Below are 20,513 nucleotides of genomic sequence, written 5' to 3'. Positions count from 1 at the left end.
GTCAACTGCCTGTATTCAATTGAAATGCGATGCTACTAACCTCGTGACATGAATATGCATAGCCATTTTGAGACATCTCTGATATAATTGTTTTTCTCAATTTCCTGGATGTTACGTGTCCTACTTATACCAGTACACTCGTAACAACTTAAGCATTACGAAACTTATATTAGATCAACCTCACGAAGCTAATAAACCATTTTCTTTTTTTGGGGGGCAAATTCGACACTCATTGACTTGCATTGAAACACTCCTTGGTTGGTGGGCGAAACATCGAAAAAACGTCACCTGCTTCGAGCGAGACAGATTTTCCGCGGAGTTGGGCCTCTCTCTTCCGCTTCCTCAATGTGAAACTTCCGGAAGTGAACGGATGACCGTGAACTATTCGGGTTGGTCGACATTTTGTTAGCCTTTCTTAGCAAGTTAGCAAAATAAACTGTCGTATTTCGCGTGTCTGACAAATAAACGCCTTTGTCACTTGCGTCACCCACATTGCAGCTATGTGGTATGAAATTCTTCCCGGTCTCGGAGTCATGACTGTTTGTCTCATCCTTCCTGGGGTTTTCACTGCACAGATCCACAAACTCACCAACGGGGGGAAGGTGAGAGATATTTGCTTACCGATGTGTTGAATGACAGCAATCGCTAGCTAGCTAAATGTGAAGTTTTGAACTGGTTGAAGTAATACCATTAGCTAGTTCTATATACTAAATTAGCTATGCTAACACTTCTTCTCTTTGACTTTTAGGAAAAGAGAATCGCCCGGGTTCCATATCAGTGGTATCTGATGGAGAGAGACAGACGTGTGTCAGGAGTGGATTTGTATTACAAATCGAAGGTAAACAGGCAATGAATTCACGTTTTTGCAATAACGAAGTACTGTAACGTTATATTACTAGTGTCTGTCAGGCATTGCTTGGGCCTACCTAAATCTTTCTCTTCTTTACAGGGACTTGAGAATATCCACTGATCCCAGATCTCACCTATGGAATGGATTTCTGTCAAGAATTCGTTGTACATTAAAAGTTATGTATTGTCTGAATTAACCAGTTTCTTTGTGTAGTTACTGCTGATTATGTTGAAAACCGTATGAAATAACACGTCAGGTTTACAGAGTTTTGAATGTATTCAATAGACAATTTGTAACTACTTTCTATGGCTCCTAAGGAATTGCTCCTATTCACTGATATCAGGGGAGAACAGCTAATAATAATGGCTGGAGCGAATGGCATCAAACACATGCAAACCATGTATTTGATACCATTCCACTCCAGCCATTACCACAAGCCTCAACTAAGGTGCACCAACCTCCTGTGACTGATATTCATAACATGTTATGTCTGTCTGATGTATGGTTCTAGATGACCCTAGTTGCTTGACTGGGCACGTACCAGGTCGTCTTTACTGCAGTCATGCTGCACATATATCATGTGGTTCCTGAGATGTTAAACACTTGAAACGAATCACATTTAGTAATCTCAGAGCATAATGATATCTGAAAATATGTGTAACAAGACTGCATCAACGATGGCCTGGAACACAGCCTATCATTGTGTTCAAGGATTGGCCTAAGGGTGCGTTCATAAAATTAACTCTGGCTATCTACTCTGATTTCAGAGCGCTTTTGAGTGTGCTAGAGCACAGAATAACTGATGAATTTACGAACGCTCAACACCCGTTGAATATGGCCGGCGTCAGTAAACGTCGGCATTAAATTGTTGCCAGCAGCACCGTTACAGTCACCAGTGCTCTGGATAACATAAAAACAACTTAACCAGCTCTGCTAGGGGTAGTCAACTGGTCAGTGAGATTTTCTCTAATTTGACTGGAAGTAGCTATCTAACTAGACAGCTTGGATGCTTGACTGCTGTTGTGGGGTCAGAACGCTCGGCTCAACCCTACTCCTCCACCAGAGCGTCCAGTGCACACTCTGAACGCTCCGAGTGAAACGCTCTGAATAACGGACAATCTGACAACACTCTGAATTTATGAGCGCACTCTGAGTTGCAATCTTGCACTCCAGATTCAATTTACAAACTCACCCTAAGTAACCTGCTCCACAGACTCACTGATCTACAAATCTACCATACACTCAGCATTGTGCCGTCTCTGTACATAAGGGACTGGTGGTATTGAATTTCAAGGACATCATAAGGCTGCACAAGCACATCGTGCCAAAGAATTACAATTCTTCCAGTCTAGACAGACTATTTGTATTGACCTCCAACGTCATTTTAGAGAATTTGGCAATACGTCCAACCGGCCTTACAACCGCAGACCATGTGTAACCACGCCAGCCCAGGAACACCACATCTGGCTTCTTCACCTGCAGGATCGTCAGACCAGCCAGCCGGACAGCTGATGAAACAGGAGTATTTCTGTCTGTAATAAAGCCCTTTTGTGGGAAAAACTCATTCTGATTGGGTGGGCCTGGCTCTCAAGTGGGTGGGTCTATGCCCACCCATATTAGTTTATTTCAATATCCTTATATGAACTGTAACTCAGTAAAACTGTTGAAATTGTTGCATTTTGCATTTATATTTTTGTTCAGTATTTAATACATTTCCCAGAGAAAGATCCAACCTAATTTTAAACATCAACTAAATACACCTATTGCATAAAGCCCCACTATTTTTAAATTATTTATTCATTCTGAATATGTGATATTACATACATGTTTCCTACGTTAAACGTTACATAGGTAGAAGGTTCTTGGATGGATTGGATTTGAATTACAATGAGTGTACAAAACATTAGGAACACCTTACTCATATTGAGTTGCGCCCCCATTTGCCCAAAGAACAGCCTCAATTCATTGGGGCATGGACTCTACAAGGTGTCGAACGCGTACCACAGGGATGCTGGCCCATGTTGACTCCAATGCTTCCCACAGTTGTGTCAAGTTGGCTGGATGTCCTTTGGGTGGCGGCCATATTCAACGGGTGTTGATACACTGTTGAGTGTGAAAAACCCATCAGCGTTGCAGTTCTTGACACGAAAACCAGTGCGGTTGGCACCTACTACCATTCCCCGTTCAAAGGCACAGCAATCTTTTGTCTTGCCAATACACCCTCTGAATGGCACACATACACATTCCATAACTCAATTCTCTCAAGGCTTAAAAATCCTTCTTTAACCGGTCTCTTCCTCTACACTGATTGAAGTGGATTTAACAAGTGACATCAATAAGTGATCATAGCCTTCACCTGGTCAGTCTATGTCATGGAAAGAGCAGGTGTTCCTAATGTTTTGTACACTAAGTGGCTTTTGTGGAGCGATGGGTAACAATGCTTCGTGGGTGACTGTTGTTGATGTGTGCAGAGGGTCCCTGGTTCGGACCCAGGTATGGGCGAGGGGACGGTCTAAAGTTATACTGTTACAGATGCACAGTATTGTAATAGCCCAATACAAAATGGCTTTCCGGATGGGTCTCCAAATCTATACACCATACATCTGCATGGTCCAGTCTTGTGCTCATCTTTGAAAATGTTTGCTTTGTGACAAACAAGCACTTTCCAATATTCAATTGACTACTTTCTAAATAAACAAAATAGTCCACTGTGTCAGAGAGGTTTTAAAATATAAGTAATATAAGCCTAATTCCCAATACAAAGAGGAAAGAAATAACATTCTCAAATCACGAAACGATGAGAAAAAAAAACAACGAAAGATAATGCTGGGAGAAAAAGTTATCCGAAGCTGAAAGTTCCCGAAAGGGGAGGAACAAAAAGGCTAATTTGTCCTCTTTGCCTTTAGTTTTCCTGTACACCATTTCTCTGAAGCTGGAGAGGATTTTGCTCTCCCTCTTTCCTCCTGGTTGAATGATGCCAAGGCTCTCTTTTCATCCACACTGTCGATCTGGTTTTCCTTTCTCGGACGCACATCCTCCATACGACGATGTCTGGAGGGTAACAAAATTGCAATGAGCGTTACAAAGCAGTCGACCAAATGTGTAAAATATGATGAAATATTGGAAATGTCCAAATGAAAACAGAAGAGTAGTAATGTACCTGCTACCGCTCATCACGAAGCCAGACATCTCAATGGTTGCGATTTCGTCACTAGTCAACCCGATTTCACCTCTTCTTGGGATACGCTTGCTTGCTTTCACATATTCTGCCATAGCGGCACCCTCACCTGGCAAGCAGGGCATGACCAAAATTAGGGGGAAAGAGAAAAATGATAGTAGCACACTAAAATTAAGGCGCTTGGGTCATAGTCACTAAGAAATAAACTGGGCTACTTGAATGTGTCCAATAAGAAATGCTGCTTTTCGTTTTCAATCGCAAACTATTCTATTAAAGTGCAAAACATTTTGCTACAGTGTGCACTAACAAATATGACCCTGGCTTTATTTTCTACTTAATGCCATATAATTACAATGTGATTAACTACTGTCAAGAGTTGTAGACAGTGTGGAGTTTCCCTTATAATGTTAACAATAGTAAGCTATTAACATCTCTAAAGTTATAATAAAACGTGGTAATAAAGTTATTATAATTTCATAACAACATCTGAGAGGAATTTCAAAATGTTTCCATAACTTTGCTATTGCATAACCCCAGCCACAGCACAAGGTAGATTATTAAATGTAAGAAAGATTACTCTATGCATACTTACTCGAGAGGCTTGTCGTCCTGGGACAGGTGGGTGAATGGGGCCTCTGGGCCCACCATGTGTTTGTCAATGCAGGTCCTCTCCACCCACAGATCCCCGTTGGTGTCCTCCTCCTCTGACCCGTCGCTCGCTGACTGCTTGCGGTTCTTCATAGTCTTCTTCTTCTTGAACTTCTTTGACCTGTGAAGAGAAGACAAAACACAGTTAAGGAAAATGCTGTAGTGTATAGGTATGTCATGTATTTATGTTATGGACGGTTGACTAGAGGTAGAATGTAGAATCATTTACTTTTTGCTCTTCTTTTTCACTTCCTCATCTGAAATAAAACAACATTAGAGGGTGAAATAAACTTAGCCAGACAAACAGCCTTTATAATTGAATTGAACCTTTTTCAAGGTGAAACATTTCTCAACACCAGAGTCCGACTCTTCCTCGCTGTCATCGGAGTGTTTCTTGTTCTTCCTTTTGGATTTCTTATTTTTCTTCTTCTTATCATCTATGAATTAGACTGCACTTGTCTTAATCTCTCCCCAATTCAAGGGTGTAATCAGAACATACATTTGACTTACTACATAATATAGAATGCCCAGTTTCCACTTTGTTCTTGACTAGTCGATGCATGTAATTCAGTCAGATATAGGCTAACTCAGGGCAGACTTTCATAGAAAAATTATTATAAAGACTACTACAGTAGCTAATTCAGCACACTCACCCGATGAGCTTGAATCTGAGCCTCTGTTTTCCACATACTCTTCAACTGGTGAATGGTCCTCAGAGCTTATTGGAAAAGGTCACAAAATTATCTAAATTTAGATAATTTGATAGTTGGTGTGTATAGCCCAACTCTTCATAATCTTGTACTTGATTAGTTCAATAATATGCATAAGAATAAGTTACTCTGGCGCCATTACTCTTGGTGAATAGCCCCAGACCTCAGGTCATCCAAGTTGGTCTGATGAGTCCAAATTTGAGATTTTTTGTTCCAACCATTGTGTCTTTGTGAGACGCAGAGTAGGTGAACTGATGATCTGCGCATGTGTGGTTCCCACCGTGAAGCATGGAGGAGGTGTGATGGTGCTTTGCTGGTGACACTGTCAGTGATTTATTTAGAATTCAAGGCACACTTAACCAGCATGGAGAGTGATGGAGTGCTGCATCAGATTACCTGGCCTCCACAAATCACCCGACCTCAACCCAATTGAGATGGTTTGGAATGTTGTTGTCTTAGGTCTCTCTTTATGTAGTGTTGTGTTGTCTCTCTTGTCGTGATGTGTGTTTTGTCCTATATTTATATGTTTTTTTAATTTATTTTAATCCCAGCCCCCATCCTCGCAGGTTTTTTTTAACCTTTTGGTAGGCCATCATTGTGAATAAAAATTAGTTCCTAACTGACTTGCCTAGTTAAATAAAGGTTAAATAAAAAAATTAAATACTACAGCATTCTGCAGCGATACGCCATCCCATCTGGTTTGCGCTTAGTGGGACTATCATTTGTTTTTCAACAGGACAATGACCCAACACACCTTCAAGTTGTGTTATGGCTATTTGACCGAGAAGGAGAGTGATGGAGTGCTGCAACAGATGACCTGGCCTCCACAATCACCCGACCTCAACCCAATTGAGATGGTTTGGGATGAGTTGGACCGCAGAGTGAAGGAAAAGCAAGTGCTTAGCATATGTGGGAACTCCTTCAAGGCTGTTGGAAAAGCATTCCAGGTGAAGCAGGTTGAGAGAATTCCAAGAGTGTGCAAAGCTATCATCAAGGCAAAGGGTGGCTATTTGAAGATTCTCAAATATAATATATATTTTGATTTGTTTAACACTTTTTGGTTACTACATGATTCCATATGTTATTTCATCGTTTTGATGTCTTCACTACTTTTCTACAATGTAGAAAATAGTTTAAAAATTAAGATAAACCCTTGAATGAGTAGCTTTGTCCAAATGTTTGACTCGTACTGTATATCCATTGATTCTTGAAGAATATAACTTATAAATGCCTCATGAGCTTAGTTCAACTGTGACACTCCATGAGAACCCAAAATATAAGCTTGTTTTTCTCCAATGTTTGTAAACATTGTAAATGTAAACAACCACTGTATATCCTCATAACATGGTTAAAACAATAATGTTGATATCATGGATGGTCAGTCCTTGCATCCATGGCTCTGTCTATTAATCTGAGTGGTTACATTTCTCCAGAACCATCCCTCAGCTTTTTACAAAAAAAGTGGATTGTCAAGATATCAAAGTGTCACCAACAAAACATTTAAACAATAGGCCTACAGCAAATGCTGCATATGGCATTCATTTTTCACATGTAAATAGCGCTATTCAGTAGTGCTCAAAGCATGCCATTCCATGAGCACAACATTTATTTTGAGATGGATGAGAAGAAGCCTACATAACCAACCCATAAAGTAAAATGTAACACCCATATATGGCCAGCTATGTAAACTTTAACATTGATTTATCCTGTAACAGATTTCGTTCAATTGTTAACATACATGTGTGTCTTTGTCTAATGCCTCTTAAGGGGAAAGTAATCTAAAAGTAACGGCATGTAATCAGGAGATGCTGATTGGCTGACAGCCGTGGTATATCAGACCGTATACCACAGGTATGACAAAACATGTATTTAATTACATTGGCAACCAGTTTAGAATAGCAATAAGGCACCTCAATGGTTTGTGGTTAAGGCCACAATCCAGGAACTCTGCGCTGCACATAAGAACAGCCCCGAGCCATGGTATATTGGCCATATACCACACCCCATTAGGCCTTATAGATTAATTAACTCCTCCTCCACATTTACTGGATTGGTTGAACAGTGCAGAAGAGAACCTCCCCCGAAAGTTGAGTATGTAGGGGCTCAAGTGACTTCACAAACCCCTGAAACAATTTTGTCGTTAGATTGTGTGAGTCATATAACGCTAACTAGCTGGCTGTGAGTAAACACAGCTGTGAGACCAGGTGGTAACTAATTAACTTGCACAAGCGAACTACATTTACCCCGAGATGAAGGCGTTTTGTCTCTGGCGTGGATCATCATTCCTGCCGCCACATCGCTGATTGCTGTACCTCTCGCGGGGTTTTTTTTCCCGTACGAAACCCTTTGTCATTTCTCTCTATCTCGAATATTCGAGGAGGTTTATGCTCTTCTTCATTTTGGGGGGCCTTGGGCATGGGACCAAAGACTGGACTGGAGTCGCGAGATCGACTGCCGCTGCCAGATCGGTTCCGTCGTCTTCTGGGGCTTCTCTGGTCTTGATCGGACAGCGTTCTTTATGCTAACATCCTAAATAGCGTTTTTTATGCTAACATCCTAAATTCGAGAGCTTGGTAAAGAATAAACAGGAATGACTACCTAATTGCTGTTTCGGTCATTCTGCGTTGTTTATATACGAGCTTCAGAAACAGTACATGATGGGGTGCGAGTGTAAACAGGTCTCCCTTGAAACACGCAGCACGATGTTCTTTGTTCCGCATAGTACATTAGACTGGAACTGACTTTTAGCAGTCGCTTAAGCAATGTCGCTGGCTTAAAAAATAATAATTTTGGTCTGTATTAATTATCTCAAATAATGGCATTTAGCATATCTAGTTTCAAACGTTTGAACTGCAGCCAATGTGCTCTCGCTACATGGAACTATTTTGACACAGAGTTGTTGCGACTCCTGTTGGCTATGCATGAACTAGCAGTAGGTCACACCGACGGTAACAAGGAGATTGACGTTTTGTTGTCTACAACCATCTACCGATACTTCGTTTGGAAAGAACATCAATCATACGGCTTGGCGTTGCAGGTAAATACCAAGTGTTAGCTACTTGTAGAAACCAACATCGTATATTGGCCTCATACAATAATTTTGTAATGATGGAAGATCAACTCTCACCAAAAGGCCGCGAACCAGGAAGGGAACATCCGTACCTATGTTAATAGCTAGCTAAACTAGATCCTCTTCATATAATCAATCAATATGAAGCCGTATTTCCCTAATGTAAAATAATACATTGTACAAGGCTACCTTAAATCACTACCATAATAGCTTTTTATTTGAAAAATATATTAGATGTGATTGGCATGCAAGACTATTGTGTAGACCGGCCTTCTATTTGTGAATGGTGTTAGGCTAACTAGCTAACGTTAGCTAGATGGCAAGTTACAAACAATGCATATTGGTTTTCGCTCTTTCCTCCCCAACAATATTTGTACAGACCTTGACTTTTATTGATCAATTATGGCTTTAGCTCGTTAGCTAGCTAGCAATGTAGCTAGTTTGCCAACTATTTTATTCACCCCCAACAGCCAGCATAATGGGTAGCTTGCTGACTCCCTCTGCCTTTAAAACAATGAGTTACTATGAATGCATGATGAGGTCATCCAACAAGAAGTGAAAGGTGATTTGCAATTTACAGCTAATAGGGCAGTAAAGGAACTGTAAGACCTGGGATGGAGGACATTTTTGTATATTGATATAATAGACTGTCAAGTGAATGCATTTATTCGCTGCTCTTGTCTTCACCCCACAGGGATGTCGGGCCTAAAGCTGATCTCTGCAACTGACACCCGATATTCAGGAACGGTGCTGAAGTCGATGAATAGACAACGAAATAACGGATTGTTCTGCGACGTCACCATAATTATACAGGACCGTAAATTTCGAGCGCACAAAAACATATTGTCAGCGTCGAGTACTTATTTCCACCAACTCTTCTCAGTGGCTGGACAGGTGATTGAGTTGAATTTCATAAAGGCGGAAATCTTTGAGGAAATCCTGAATTACATTTACAGTTCCAAGATTGTCCGCGTTCGCTCTGACATGCTCAAGGAGCTTATCAATGCTGGGCAGATGTTGGGGGTGAAGTTCATTGCGAATCTAGGCGTACCGCTCTCACAAGTCAAGGGCCTACCTGGCCTGTCCAAAGACACGGAAAACAATGAGGTGAGCTCTGTGGACAAAAACAGTACAGAGCCAACGATGCCCATTATCACCGAGTCCTTTTCACTGTCTGCAGAGGAGTTCAACCAGACTGACCGAAGTACGGATCAGGACTCAGACGATGACATTATGTTTGTGTCCAAAACGGACGCCATCAAAAAATGCAAGCCCTCTGAAATCATTGATTTGGATGCACCCGAAACAGAGGAAGCCTCTGTGACAAAGCAACCGGGAGAGGCCAGACCCCCTGCTTTGACAAAGGACCAAGAGAAAACGGTCAAAGCAGCCCTGCACCTTAACAGCTCCTCTCAGACCCTGCGAGACCACAGTCCTCTGAACATCCCTATGGTGTCCCCTGACACCAGTTCCAATATTCCATCTTCACCTGCTGTAGCCTCGTCTTGCAGCACATCCACAACGCCAGCTAGAATTGGCACTTTCATCCCCAAACTCCACAGCACCTCCCTGCCCTCAGAAACCCCAGAGATAATAGGGATCCATAAGAAGCAGGTCACACTAGCTCGAAAGGGCAACTTAAAAATCAAGCTCTCGGATGTGACGTCACCAGGCGGATTCATCAATGAGGCAGGCATTAGCATTCCCCAAGCGGCTGCAGCTGCAAAAAAGACAATCACACTAGATAAGGCCTCAGAGCTCGGCTCACTTTCACCAGGCTGCAAGGTGTATGCCAATATCGGGGAGAACACATATGACATTGTCCCCATGAAGGACGATCCCGGGGAGGGAGATTCTAAAAACAGTAGAGGGGCAAAGAGGTCTCTGATGGCCACACCTCTTCAACCTTTCAACACCTCTCAACTGCCACAGGGTGCTTCGAGCAAGAAGAAGGCCAAAAGCGAGCAGGAAGATCACTATGAGCTCATCATGGACGGGAAGACCTTCTTTGTGTGCGTGGTCTGTAAGCGTCCCTACGTGTGCCTGACAAGCCTCCGGCGCCACTTCAACACCCACTCTTGGGAGAAGAAGTACCCATGCCACTACTGTGACAAGGTGTTCGCCCTGGCTGAGTACCGGACAAAACACGAGATCCACCACACGGGTGAGCGGAGGTACCAGTGCCTGCTGTGCAACGAGATGTTAATCAACTACCAGCTACTGTCAACTCACTGCAAACAGGCCCACAACCAAGACCCGTCTGGGAGGAAACAGAAGGACGACACCGACAACAACTTGTACCGCCTGCTCCCTTGCAAAACGGTGCAGTTCAAAACCTACTCATATGAGACGGACGGTTCAGATCCAGGAGGGGTCCCTATTATCCAAGAGGATGGGAGCGTCCAGCACATTAACCCTGGAAGGGGGCAGCCCAACCCACTACCGTTACAGTCCACCCAGGGCAAGATGTTAAACTGGGATGACATATTTGTGGCGCCTGAGGCACAGCCTCGACCAGCTGCGCACGCCCACCGACCAGGGAGCCACCCCATCCAACCTCCCCCAGGCTCGTCTGAGTTTGAGTTTGTCATACCAGAGACCTACTGAGCAGGGTGGCTCACCGATCTGTGCCTTGTCAGTGGGGTCCCCTTTTCGAATTATGTTTCCTAGGTCCATGTCAAATATCATCCATGTTGTCTTTTTCAAATGTTCAACAGTTGTTTTGTAGGAAGATCCTATGTGCACTAGCTAACCCATCTGGAGTGTAGTATGACTTTTTTGTTCTTATCAAGCTCGTCATTGAACTGTCTATTGTCTCATTGTATTTCTACTGACGCTTTTTAATGGTAAATATTTCCAAGAACTTTGGAGTGCTCATGCTGTTCAACAGAAGGACCCTCAATCTAGTCATATAAATGTATTTATTGTTAGTACATATTTTTATTATGATTTTTTTTTTATAGAGGCAAAGTATGTTATGCCTTTGAGAAGATAATGTACAGTTTATTTTCAAACCACAGATATTGGATCAGGATGTGGGATATTGATGGAATTAATTGATACTGAAACGATGCTCTTTCTGCACACAGGGATTCAGATACCAGCTCATTGATGGGATACATTGCTTCAAATACCATATGTGTTGATTAAAATCTGGATTGTTCAAATTTCTATTGGATTATTTTTGTGCCACAAATGAAGAGGCAATGAGCACAAATGACTGGTTTTGCTGTGTTTGTAATTAATGGTTGATTATAACACTTCTGCCCAACGTTGAAGGGAAACGCAATTGCAATAATTATTTAGTAGTTGAATTGGTTGCACAAACCTATAATTTAAGATTTAATTATGTCCATTAAATATTGAAGTCCTTGCAAATGGTTTGATCATGACTTACCTTACATGGTCTACTATTTTGTTGGGACCTTTTTTTTTCTTTTCATATGCTGGCCATATATTTTGCAGTCTTTCTAAAAGTCATGTTCTGTCAAGGATGAAGCTGCCTGCTACTCTGTATGTATAAAGTTAGCCTATGTAGTGTATCATAGTACTCATGTAACTCATTGGAATCATGTTCCTTTTTCTTCCCATTCTTGTCTCGTCAGTATGTAGTTGAATAGAGTTGGACTGTAGAGCTAACTTGACATTTTATACTGCTTCAGTATGTCCTTCAATAAGGGCACATCCAGCTTTTATGGTTTAAAGCAAAAATTACAAAATTAACAGTGGTGTCTTCTACATAATTGTGCTAAACACCTTTTTAATTTTAAAATGTTCTTTGTTTAAATAATGTATTTATTAGGTCTTAGTGCTGAACAACTGTTAATAAAGTAAATAAAACCAAAGTGTGTCTCATTTCAAGAAAGGAAGAAATCTTTAGCTTGAGATGACTGTCCTTTTTGTATGAAGAAGGATAATTCTGGTTGTTGTCCTCACTTTCATAGTAATGAAAGAAGATACATCTGGTAGTTGTCCTGACTACCAAAGTAATGGAGGAAAATTAATCTGGTAGTTGTCCTGACTCCCGTAGTAATGAAGGAAGATACATCTGGTAGTTGTCCTGACTACCAAAGTAATGAAGGAAGATACATCTGGTTGTTGTCCTGACTACCAAAGTAATGGAGGAAAATTAATCTGGTAGTTGTCCTGACTCCCGTAGTAATGAAGGAAGATACATCTGGTAGTTGTCCTGACTACCAAAGTAATGAAGGAAGATACATCTGGTAGTTGTCCTGACTACCAAAGTAATGAAGGAAGATACATCTGGTAGTTGTCCTGACTACCATAGTAATGAAGGAAGATACAGTGCCTTGCGAAAGTATTCGGCCCCCTTGAACTTTGCGACCTTTTGCCACATTTCAGGCTTCAAACATAAAGATATAAAACGGTATTTTTTTGTGAAGAATCAACAACAAGTGGGACACAATCATGAAGTGGAACGACATTTATTGGATATTTCAAACTTTTTTAACAAATCAAAAACTGAAAAATTGGGCGTGCAAAATTATTCAGCCCCCTTAAGTTAATACTTTGTAGCGCCACCTTTTGCTGCGATTACAGCTGTAAGTCGCTTGGGGTATGTCTCTATCAGTTTTGCACATCAAGAGACTGACATTTTTTCCCATTCCTCCTTGCAAAACAGTTCGAGCTCAGTGAGGTTGGATGGAGAGCATTTGTGAACAGCAGTTTTCAGTTCTTTCCACAGATTCTCGATTGGATTCAGGTCTGGACTTTGACTTGGCCATTCTAACACCTGGATACGTTTATTTTTGAACCATTCCATTGTAGATTTTGCTTTATGTTTTGGATCATTGTCTTGTTGGAAGACAAATCTCCGTCCCAGTCTCAGGTCTTTTGCAGACTCCATCAGGTTTTCTTCCAGAATGGTCCTGTATTTGGCTCCATCCATCTTCCCATCAATTTTAACCATCTTCCCTGTCCCTGCTGAAGAAAAGCAGGCCCAAACCATGATGCTGCCACCACCATGTTTGACAGTGGGGATGGTGTGTTCAGCTGTGTTGCTTTTACGCCAAACATAACGTTTTGCATTGTTGCCAAAAAGTTCAATTTTGGTTTCATCTGACCAGAGCACCTTCTTCCACATGTTTGGTGTGTCTCCCAGGTGGCTTGTGGCAAACTTCAAACAACACTTTTTATGGATATCTTTAAGAAATGGCTTTCTTCTTGCCACTCTTCCATAAAGGCCAGATTTGTGCAATATACGACTGATTGTTGTCCTATGGACAGAGTCTCCCACCTCAGCTGTAGATCTCTGCAGTTCATCCAGAGTGATCATGGGCCTCTTGGCTGCATCTCTGATCAGTCTTCTCCTTGTATGAGCTGAAAGTTTAGAGGGACGGCCAGGTCTTGGTAGATTTGCAGTGGTCTGATACTCCTTCCATTTCAATATTATCGCTTGCACAGTGCTCCTTGGGATGTTTAAAGCTTGGGAAATATTTAATCTGGTAGTTGTCCTGACTCCCGTAGTAATGAAGGAAGATACATCTGGTAGTTGTCCTGACTACCAAAGTAATGGAAGAAAATTAATCTGGTAGTTGTCCTGACTCCCGTAGTAATGAAGGGAGATACATCTGGTAGTTGTCCTGACTACCAAAGTAATGAAGGAGGATAAATCTGGTAGTTGTCCTGACTCCCATAGTAATGGAGGAGGATACATCTGGTAGTTGTCCTGACTCCCATAGTAATGGAGGAGGATAAATCTGGTAGTTGTCCTGACTCCCATAGTAATGGAGGAGGATACATCTGGTAGTTGTCCTGACTCCCATAGTAATGGAGGAGGATAAATCTGGTAGTTGTCCTGACTCCCATAGTAATGGAGGAGGATAAATCTGGTAGTTGTCCTGACTCCCATAGTAATGGAGGAGGATAAATCTGGTAGTTGTCCTGACTACCATAGTAATGAAGGAGGATAAATCTGGTAGTTGTCCTGACTACCATAGTAATGAAGGAGGATAAATCTGGTAGTTGTCCTGACTACCAAAGTAATGGAGGAAAATTAATCTGGTAGTTGTCCTGACTCCCATAGTAATGAAGGAGGATAAATCTGATAGTTGTCCTGACTACCATAGTAATGAAGGAGGATAAATCTGGTAGTTGTCCTGACTCCCATAGTAATGGAGGAGGATAAATCTGGTAGTTGTCCTGACTCCCATAGTAATGGAGGAGGATAAATCTGGTAGTTGTCCTGACTCCCATAGTAATGGAGGAGGATAAATCTGGTAGTTGTCCTGACTACCATAGTAATGAAGGAGGATAAATCTGGTAGTTGTCCTGACTCCCATAGTAATGGAGGAGGATAAATCTGGTAGTTGTCCTGACTACCAAAGTAATGAAGGAAGATACATCTGGTAGTTGTCCTGACTACCAAAGTAATGGAGGAAAATTAATCTGGTAGTTGTCCTGACTCCCGTAGTAATGAAGGAAGATACATCTGGTAGTTGTCCTGACTACCAAAGTAATGAAGGAAGATACATCTGGTAGTTGTCCTGACTACCAAAGTAATGAAGGAAGATACATCTGGTAGTTGTCCTGACTACCATAGTAATGAAGGAAGATACATCTGGTAGTTGTCCTGACTACCATAGTAATGAAGGAAGATACAGTGCCTTGCGAAAGTATTCGGCCCCCTTGAACTTTGCGACCTTTTGCCACATTTCAGGCTTCAAACATAAAGATATAAAACTGTATTTTTTTGTGAAGAATCAACAACAAGTGGGACACAATCATGAAGTGGAACGACATTTATTGGATATTTCAAACTTTTTTAACAAATCAAAAACTGAAAAATTGGGCGTGCAAAATTATTCAGCCCCCTTAAGTTAATACTTTGTAGCGCCACCTTTTGCTGCGATTACAGCTGTAAGTCGCTTGGGGTATGTCTCTATCAGTTTTGCACATCAAGAGACTGACATTTTTTCCCATTCCTCCTTGCAAAACAGTTCGAGCTCAGTGAGGTTGGATGGAGAGCATTTGTGAACAGCAGTTTTCAGTTCTTTCCACAGATTCTCGATTGGATTCAGGTCTGGACTTTGACTTGGCCATTCTAACACCTGGATACGTTTATTTTTGAACCATTCCATTGTAGATTTTGCTTTATGTTTTGGATCATTGTCTTGTTGGAAGACAAATCTCCGTCCCAGTCTCAGGTCTTTTGCAGACTCCATCAGGTTTTCTTCCAGAATGGTCCTGTATTTGGCTCCATCCATCTTCCCATCAATTTTAACCATCTTCCCTGTCCCTGCTGAAGAAAAGCAGGCCCAAACCATGATGCTGCCACCACCATGTTTGACAGTGGGGATGGTGTGTTCAGCTGTGTTGCTTTTACGCCAAACATAACGTTTTGCATTGTTGCCAAAAAGTTCAATTTTGGTTTCATCTGACCAGAGCACCTTCTTCCACATGTTTGGTGTGTCTCCCAGGTGGCTTGTGGCAAACTTCAAACAACACTTTTTATGGATATCTTTAAGAAATGGCTTTCTTCTTGCCACTCTTCCATAAAGGCCAGATTTGTGCAATATACGACTGATTGTTGTCCTATGGACAGAGTCTCCCACCTCAGCTGTAGATCTCTGCAGTTCATCCAGAGTGATCATGGGCCTCTTGGCTGCATCTCTGATCAGTCTTCTCCTTGTATGAGCTGAAAGTTTAGAGGGACGGCCAGGTCTTGGTAGATTTGCAGTGGTCTGATACTCCTTCCATTTCAATATTATCGCTTGCACAGTGCTCCTTGGGATGTTTAAAGCTTGGGAAATATTTAATCTGATACATCTGGTAGTTGTCCTGACTACCAAAGTAATGGAGGAAAATTAATCTGGTAGTTGTCCTGACTCCCGTAGTAATGAAGGGAGATACATCTGGTAGTTGTCCTGACTACCAAAGTAATGAAGGAAGATTAATCTGGTAGTTGTCCTGACTCCCGTAGTAATGAAGGAAGATACATCTGGTAGTTGTCCTGACTACCAAAGTAATGGAGGAAAATTAATCTGGTAGTTGTCCTGACTACCATAGTAATGAAGGAGGATAAATCTGGTAGTTGTCCTGACTCCCATAGTAATGGAGGAGGATACATCTGGTAGTTGTCCTGACTCCCATAGTAATGGAGGAGGATAAATCTGGTAGTTGTCCTGACTCCCATAGTAATGGAGGAGGATACATCTGGTAGTTGTCCTGACTCCCATAGTAATGGAGGAGGATAAATCTGGTAGTTGTCCTGACTCCCATAGTAATGGAGGAGGATAAATCTGGTAGTTGTCCTGACTCCCATAGTAATGGAGGAGGATAAATCTGGTAGTTGTCCTGACTACCATAGTAATGAAGGAGGATAAATCTGGTAGGTGTCCTGACTACCATAGTAATGAAGGAGGATAAATCTGGTAGTTGTCCTGACTCCCATAGTAATGGAGGAGGATAAATCTGGTAGTTGTCCTGACTCCCATAGTAATGGAGGAGGATAAATCTGGTAGTTGTCCTGACTCCCATAGTAATGGAGGAGGATACATCTGGTAGTTGTCCTGACTCCCATAGTAATGGAGGAGGATAAATCTGGTAGTTGTCCTGACTCCCATAGTAATGGAGGAGGATAAATCTGGTAGTTGTCCTGACTCCCATAGTAATGGAGGAGGATAAATCTGGTAGTTGTCCTGACTACCATAGTAATGAAGGAGGATAAATCTGGTAGGTGTCCTGACTACCATAGTAATGAAGGAGGATAAATCTGGTAGTTGTCCTGACTCCCATAGTAATGGAGGAGGATAAATCTGGTAGTTGTCCTGACTCCCATAGTAATGGAGGAGGATAAATCTGGTAGTTGTCCTGACTCCCATAGTAATGGAGGAGGATAAATCTGGTAGTTGTCCTGACTCCCATAGTAATGAAGGAAGATACATCTGGTAGTTGTCCTGACTCCCATAGTAATGGAGGAGGATACATCTGGTAGTTGTCCTGACTACCATAGTAATGGAGGAGGATAAATCTGGTAGTTGTCCTGACTCCCATAGTAATGAAGGAGGATAAATCTGGTAGTTGTCCCAACTCTCATAGTAATGAAGGAGGATACATCTGGTAGTGGTCCTGCTATTGATGTAAAATATTACTAGGTCTTTAAGAGTTTATTCAGAAGATAACAGCTCTATAAATGTTATTTTGTGGTTCCCCGACTCTTTTGTTAATTACATTTACATGATTAGCTCAATCAGGTAATATTAATTACGGATCAATTATTTTATAGAATAGCATGTCATATCACTTAATCCGGCATAGCCAAAGACATGACAGTGGTCCTAACTCTCGTAGTAATGAAGGAGAATGAATCTGGTAGTTTTCCTAACTCCCAAAGAAACAAATGACGATAGATCTGGTAGTTGTCCTAACTCCCATAGTACTGAAGGAGGATACATCTGGTAGTTGTCCTGACTACCGTAGTAATGAAGGAGGATTAATCTGGTAGTTGTTCTAACACCCATAGTAATGAAGGAAGGTAAATATTGTTGTATGGTTGTTGCCCTAACTCTCATATTAATGAAGGCCCCTCCATTGGCATTCCCTCAACCCCAGTTTATTTTATTTAAAGAAATGAAAATCAAATGCTCCTTGTGAGTTGTGTATTCAACACCGTATGATGTTTGTTGACTTTATTTACCCTATACTGATAGTATACACTGACTGTACAATACATCAGGAACGTCTGCTCTTTCCAATGACAGACTGACCAGGTGAATCCAAGTGAAATCCACCCCTTATTGATGTCACTTGTTAAATCCACTAAATCAGTGTAGAAGAATGGTAGGAGACAGGTAAAAAAATTATTTTTAAGCCTTGAGGCAATTGAGACATGGATTGTGTAAGTGTGCCATTCAAAGGGTGAATTGTCAATACAAAATATTTAAGTGCCTTTGAACATGGTATAGTAGTCGGTGCCAGGCTCCCCTGTTCGTGTCAAGAACTGCAATGCTGCTGGTGATTTCATGCTCAACAGTTTCCCGTGTGTATCAAGAATGGTCTACCATCCAAAGGAAATCCAGGCAACTTGACACTACTGTGGGAAACATTGGAGTCAACATGGGCCAGCATCCCTGTGGAACGCTTTCGACACCTTGTATAGACCATGCCCCGACGAATTGAGGCTGTTCTGGGGGCAAAAGGGGGTGCAACTCAATATTAGGAAGGTGTTCCTAATGTTTTCTATAATCAGTGTACGTTGTCTATGGAAAGTAACACTGTACATGCATTTTTTCACAAAAAGTATTTTTAATGGCGAGACAATCAATCCACTCCATTCAGCAGAAGTACATCTTCAGCTGTTGAGAAAGTGTTGTTCAAAAAAATTATGCAAAAACAAAGCTGATTACTTTAATCGATGATCTCAAGACGCTGCTCTTTACTCTGAGGTCTATGCATATTGTGATTAAGATACACACAACGCTGTTTTTTGCTATATTCAAGTGTAAAAGCCTGTTATATCACACCTAGAAAGAAACAGAATAGGTTCGTGTTTAGCCAGTCCCTTTGCAATTTATAAAATACATTACATAACGTTCGGAGTGATAATTTATGTTTCAGATTCCCCCTAATCCACCCCTTACAACAAACAGACTTAGAGTATGTTCTCATTATTTGCTCTGCTATAACTCTGTTCACAATCTATAACAACAATACTGTGAGCTAGATTAATAGGGTGAACTGTGACCTATCTATAACAACAATATTGTGAGCTAGATTAATAGGGTGAACTGTGACCTATCTATAACAACAATACTGTGAGCTAGATTAATAGGGTGAACTGTGACCTATCTATAACAACAATACTGTGAGCTAGATTAATAGGGTGAACTGTGACCCATCTATAACAACAATACTGTGAGCTAGATTAATAGGGTGAACTGTGGCCCATCTATAACAACAATATTGTGAGCTAGATTAATAGGGTGAACTGTGATCTTCAGTATCGATTCTTCAATACCTTCATTTTCAATTGCACTACTAGAGAAAATTGTGTACCTTTACATAAATCCAAGCACCGTTACAGCTGACATTTCTTGTACTGGGGTGATAATGATGTTGTAGAGTACATCACAGGAGAGCACATTGTCCAAGGAGGAGAGCACATTGTCCAAGGAGGAGAGTACATTGTCCAAGGAGAGCACATTGTCCATGGAGGAGAGCACATTGTCCAAGGAGGAGAGCACATTGTCCAAGGTGGAGAGCACATTGTCCAAGGTGGAGAGCACATTGTTTGAGGAGAGCTTCTCATCTGGCCAGGATAACTAGTGCTTCTCTTGAGTTGACAGATATGGATAAGGCATCTTAAGAAAGGTCAGCTTGTTTTTGATACACTACAACCAATCCCAATTCGCTCCTACCCCTTCCCCTTGGCTGTAACCTTTTGAAATTGACAATTATTTGAATGACTATTTCATTGGCAAAGTTGACAAACTCATGCCCAAAACAAACTGTGAGCCATCATATTTATGGTTGAAAAATTGTTATCCATCAATAATGAGAAATCACCTGGCATTGACAAATTAGATGGAAAGCTACTGAGGATGGTAGCTGACTCTATAGCCACTCCTATCTGTCATATCTTTAGTCTGAGCCTGGAGAAAAGTGTTTGTCCTCAGGTCTGGAGGGAAGCCAAAGTCATTCCGCTACCCAAGAATGGTAAATCAGTCTTTACTGGTTCTAACAGCTGACTAATAAGCTTTCTGCCAGCTCTTAGCAAACTTCAGGAAAAAATGGTGTTTGACCAAATACAATGCTATTTCTCTGTAATCTAATTAACAACAGAGAAGGGCACTCAACATGTACTGCACTGACACAAATGACTGATGATTGGCTGAAAGAAATTGATAATAAAAAGATGGTGGGAGCTGTATTGTTAGACTTCAGAACAACCTTTAATATTATTGACCATAGCCTGTTGTTGGATAAACGTATGTGTTATGGCTTTACATTCTTTACCATAGGATGTAAAGCCATAACACATATTTGGTGCAAATCATTCCGTAAGTTCTAGACCTCAGCTGAATCTGGTAATGAATG

The 20,513-nt window shown here is 41.4% G+C and overlaps 3 protein-coding genes across 5 annotated transcripts; 2 read left to right on the top strand and 1 right to left on the bottom strand.

Moving 5' to 3' along the window:
• The first annotated feature begins 60 nt into the window (after positions 1-60).
• ndufa1 (NADH:ubiquinone oxidoreductase subunit A1) lies at positions 61-1,046 on the top strand. Of its 2 annotated transcripts, XM_036942651.1 has the most exons (4): positions 61-389; positions 499-602; positions 749-838; positions 950-1,046. In XM_036942651.1, the coding sequence occupies exons 1-4, from the start codon at positions 371-373 to the stop codon at positions 968-970; spliced, it is 234 nt and encodes a 77-aa protein (XP_036798546.1). In that variant the 5' UTR covers positions 61-370; the 3' UTR covers positions 971-1,046.
• Positions 1,047-2,538: 1,492 nt separating this feature from the next.
• Positions 2,539-8,038, bottom strand: LOC110488973 (NF-kappa-B-activating protein). 2 transcript variants are annotated; one of them, XM_021561477.2, is made up of 6 exons: positions 7,630-8,038; positions 5,330-5,394; positions 4,906-4,933; positions 4,621-4,797; positions 4,011-4,137; positions 2,539-3,901 (listed from the first exon to the last, which is right to left on the bottom strand). In XM_021561477.2, the coding sequence occupies exons 1-5, from the start codon at positions 7,737-7,739 to the stop codon at positions 4,134-4,136; spliced, it is 384 nt and encodes a 127-aa protein (XP_021417152.2). In that variant the 5' UTR covers positions 7,740-8,038; the 3' UTR covers positions 2,539-3,901; positions 4,011-4,133. The 2 variants fall into 2 exon arrangements, with proteins under 2 accessions (XP_021417152.2, XP_021417153.1); XM_021561478.2 differs by lacking the exon at positions 5,330-5,394 and having other exon boundaries at positions 7,630-8,016.
• A 193-nt stretch (positions 8,039-8,231) lies between these two features.
• zbtb33 (zinc finger and BTB domain containing 33) lies at positions 8,232-12,301 on the top strand. The gene is made up of 2 exons (XM_021561474.2): positions 8,232-8,423; positions 9,151-12,301. Exon 2 carries the CDS (start codon positions 9,153-9,155, stop codon positions 11,061-11,063), a length of 1,911 nt encoding a protein of 636 aa, XP_021417149.2. The 5' UTR covers positions 8,232-8,423; positions 9,151-9,152; the 3' UTR covers positions 11,064-12,301.
• The last annotated feature ends 8,212 nt before the right edge of the window (positions 12,302-20,513 follow it).

Source organism: Oncorhynchus mykiss, chromosome 14 (assembly GCF_013265735.2).
Source record: "Oncorhynchus mykiss isolate Arlee chromosome 14, USDA_OmykA_1.1, whole genome shotgun sequence".
NCBI lineage: Eukaryota > Metazoa > Chordata > Actinopteri > Salmoniformes > Salmonidae > Oncorhynchus > Oncorhynchus mykiss.
The sequence above is the reverse complement of the archived record's forward strand: the minus strand, read 5'-3'. Positions and strand labels throughout refer to the sequence as shown.

Bases quoted from the DNA above. Each gene is read 5' to 3' on its own strand.
- ndufa1 (XM_036942651.1), top strand. The intron at 603-748 runs GTGAGAGATATT...TTTGACTTTTAG, and splicing joins AACTCACCAACGGGGGGAAG to GAAAAGAGAATCGCCCGGGT. The intron at 839-949 runs GTAAACAGGCAA...TCTTCTTTACAG, and splicing joins ATTTGTATTACAAATCGAAG to GGACTTGAGAATATCCACTG.
- LOC110488973 (XM_021561477.2), bottom strand. From the start codon at position 7,739: ATGACAAAGGGTTTCGTACGGGAAAAAAAACCCCGCGAGAGGTACAGC. The intron at 5,395-7,629 runs GTAAATGTAGTT...TTTTCCAATAAG, and splicing joins CAAAACGCCTTCATCTCGGG to CTCTGAGGACCATTCACCAG. The intron at 4,798-4,905 runs GTAAATGATTCT...TTCTCTTCACAG, and splicing joins GTGAAAAAGAAGAGCAAAAA to GTCAAAGAAGTTCAAGAAGA.
- zbtb33 (XM_021561474.2), top strand. From the start codon at position 9,153: ATGTCGGGCCTAAAGCTGATCTCTGCAACTGACACCCGATATTCAGGA.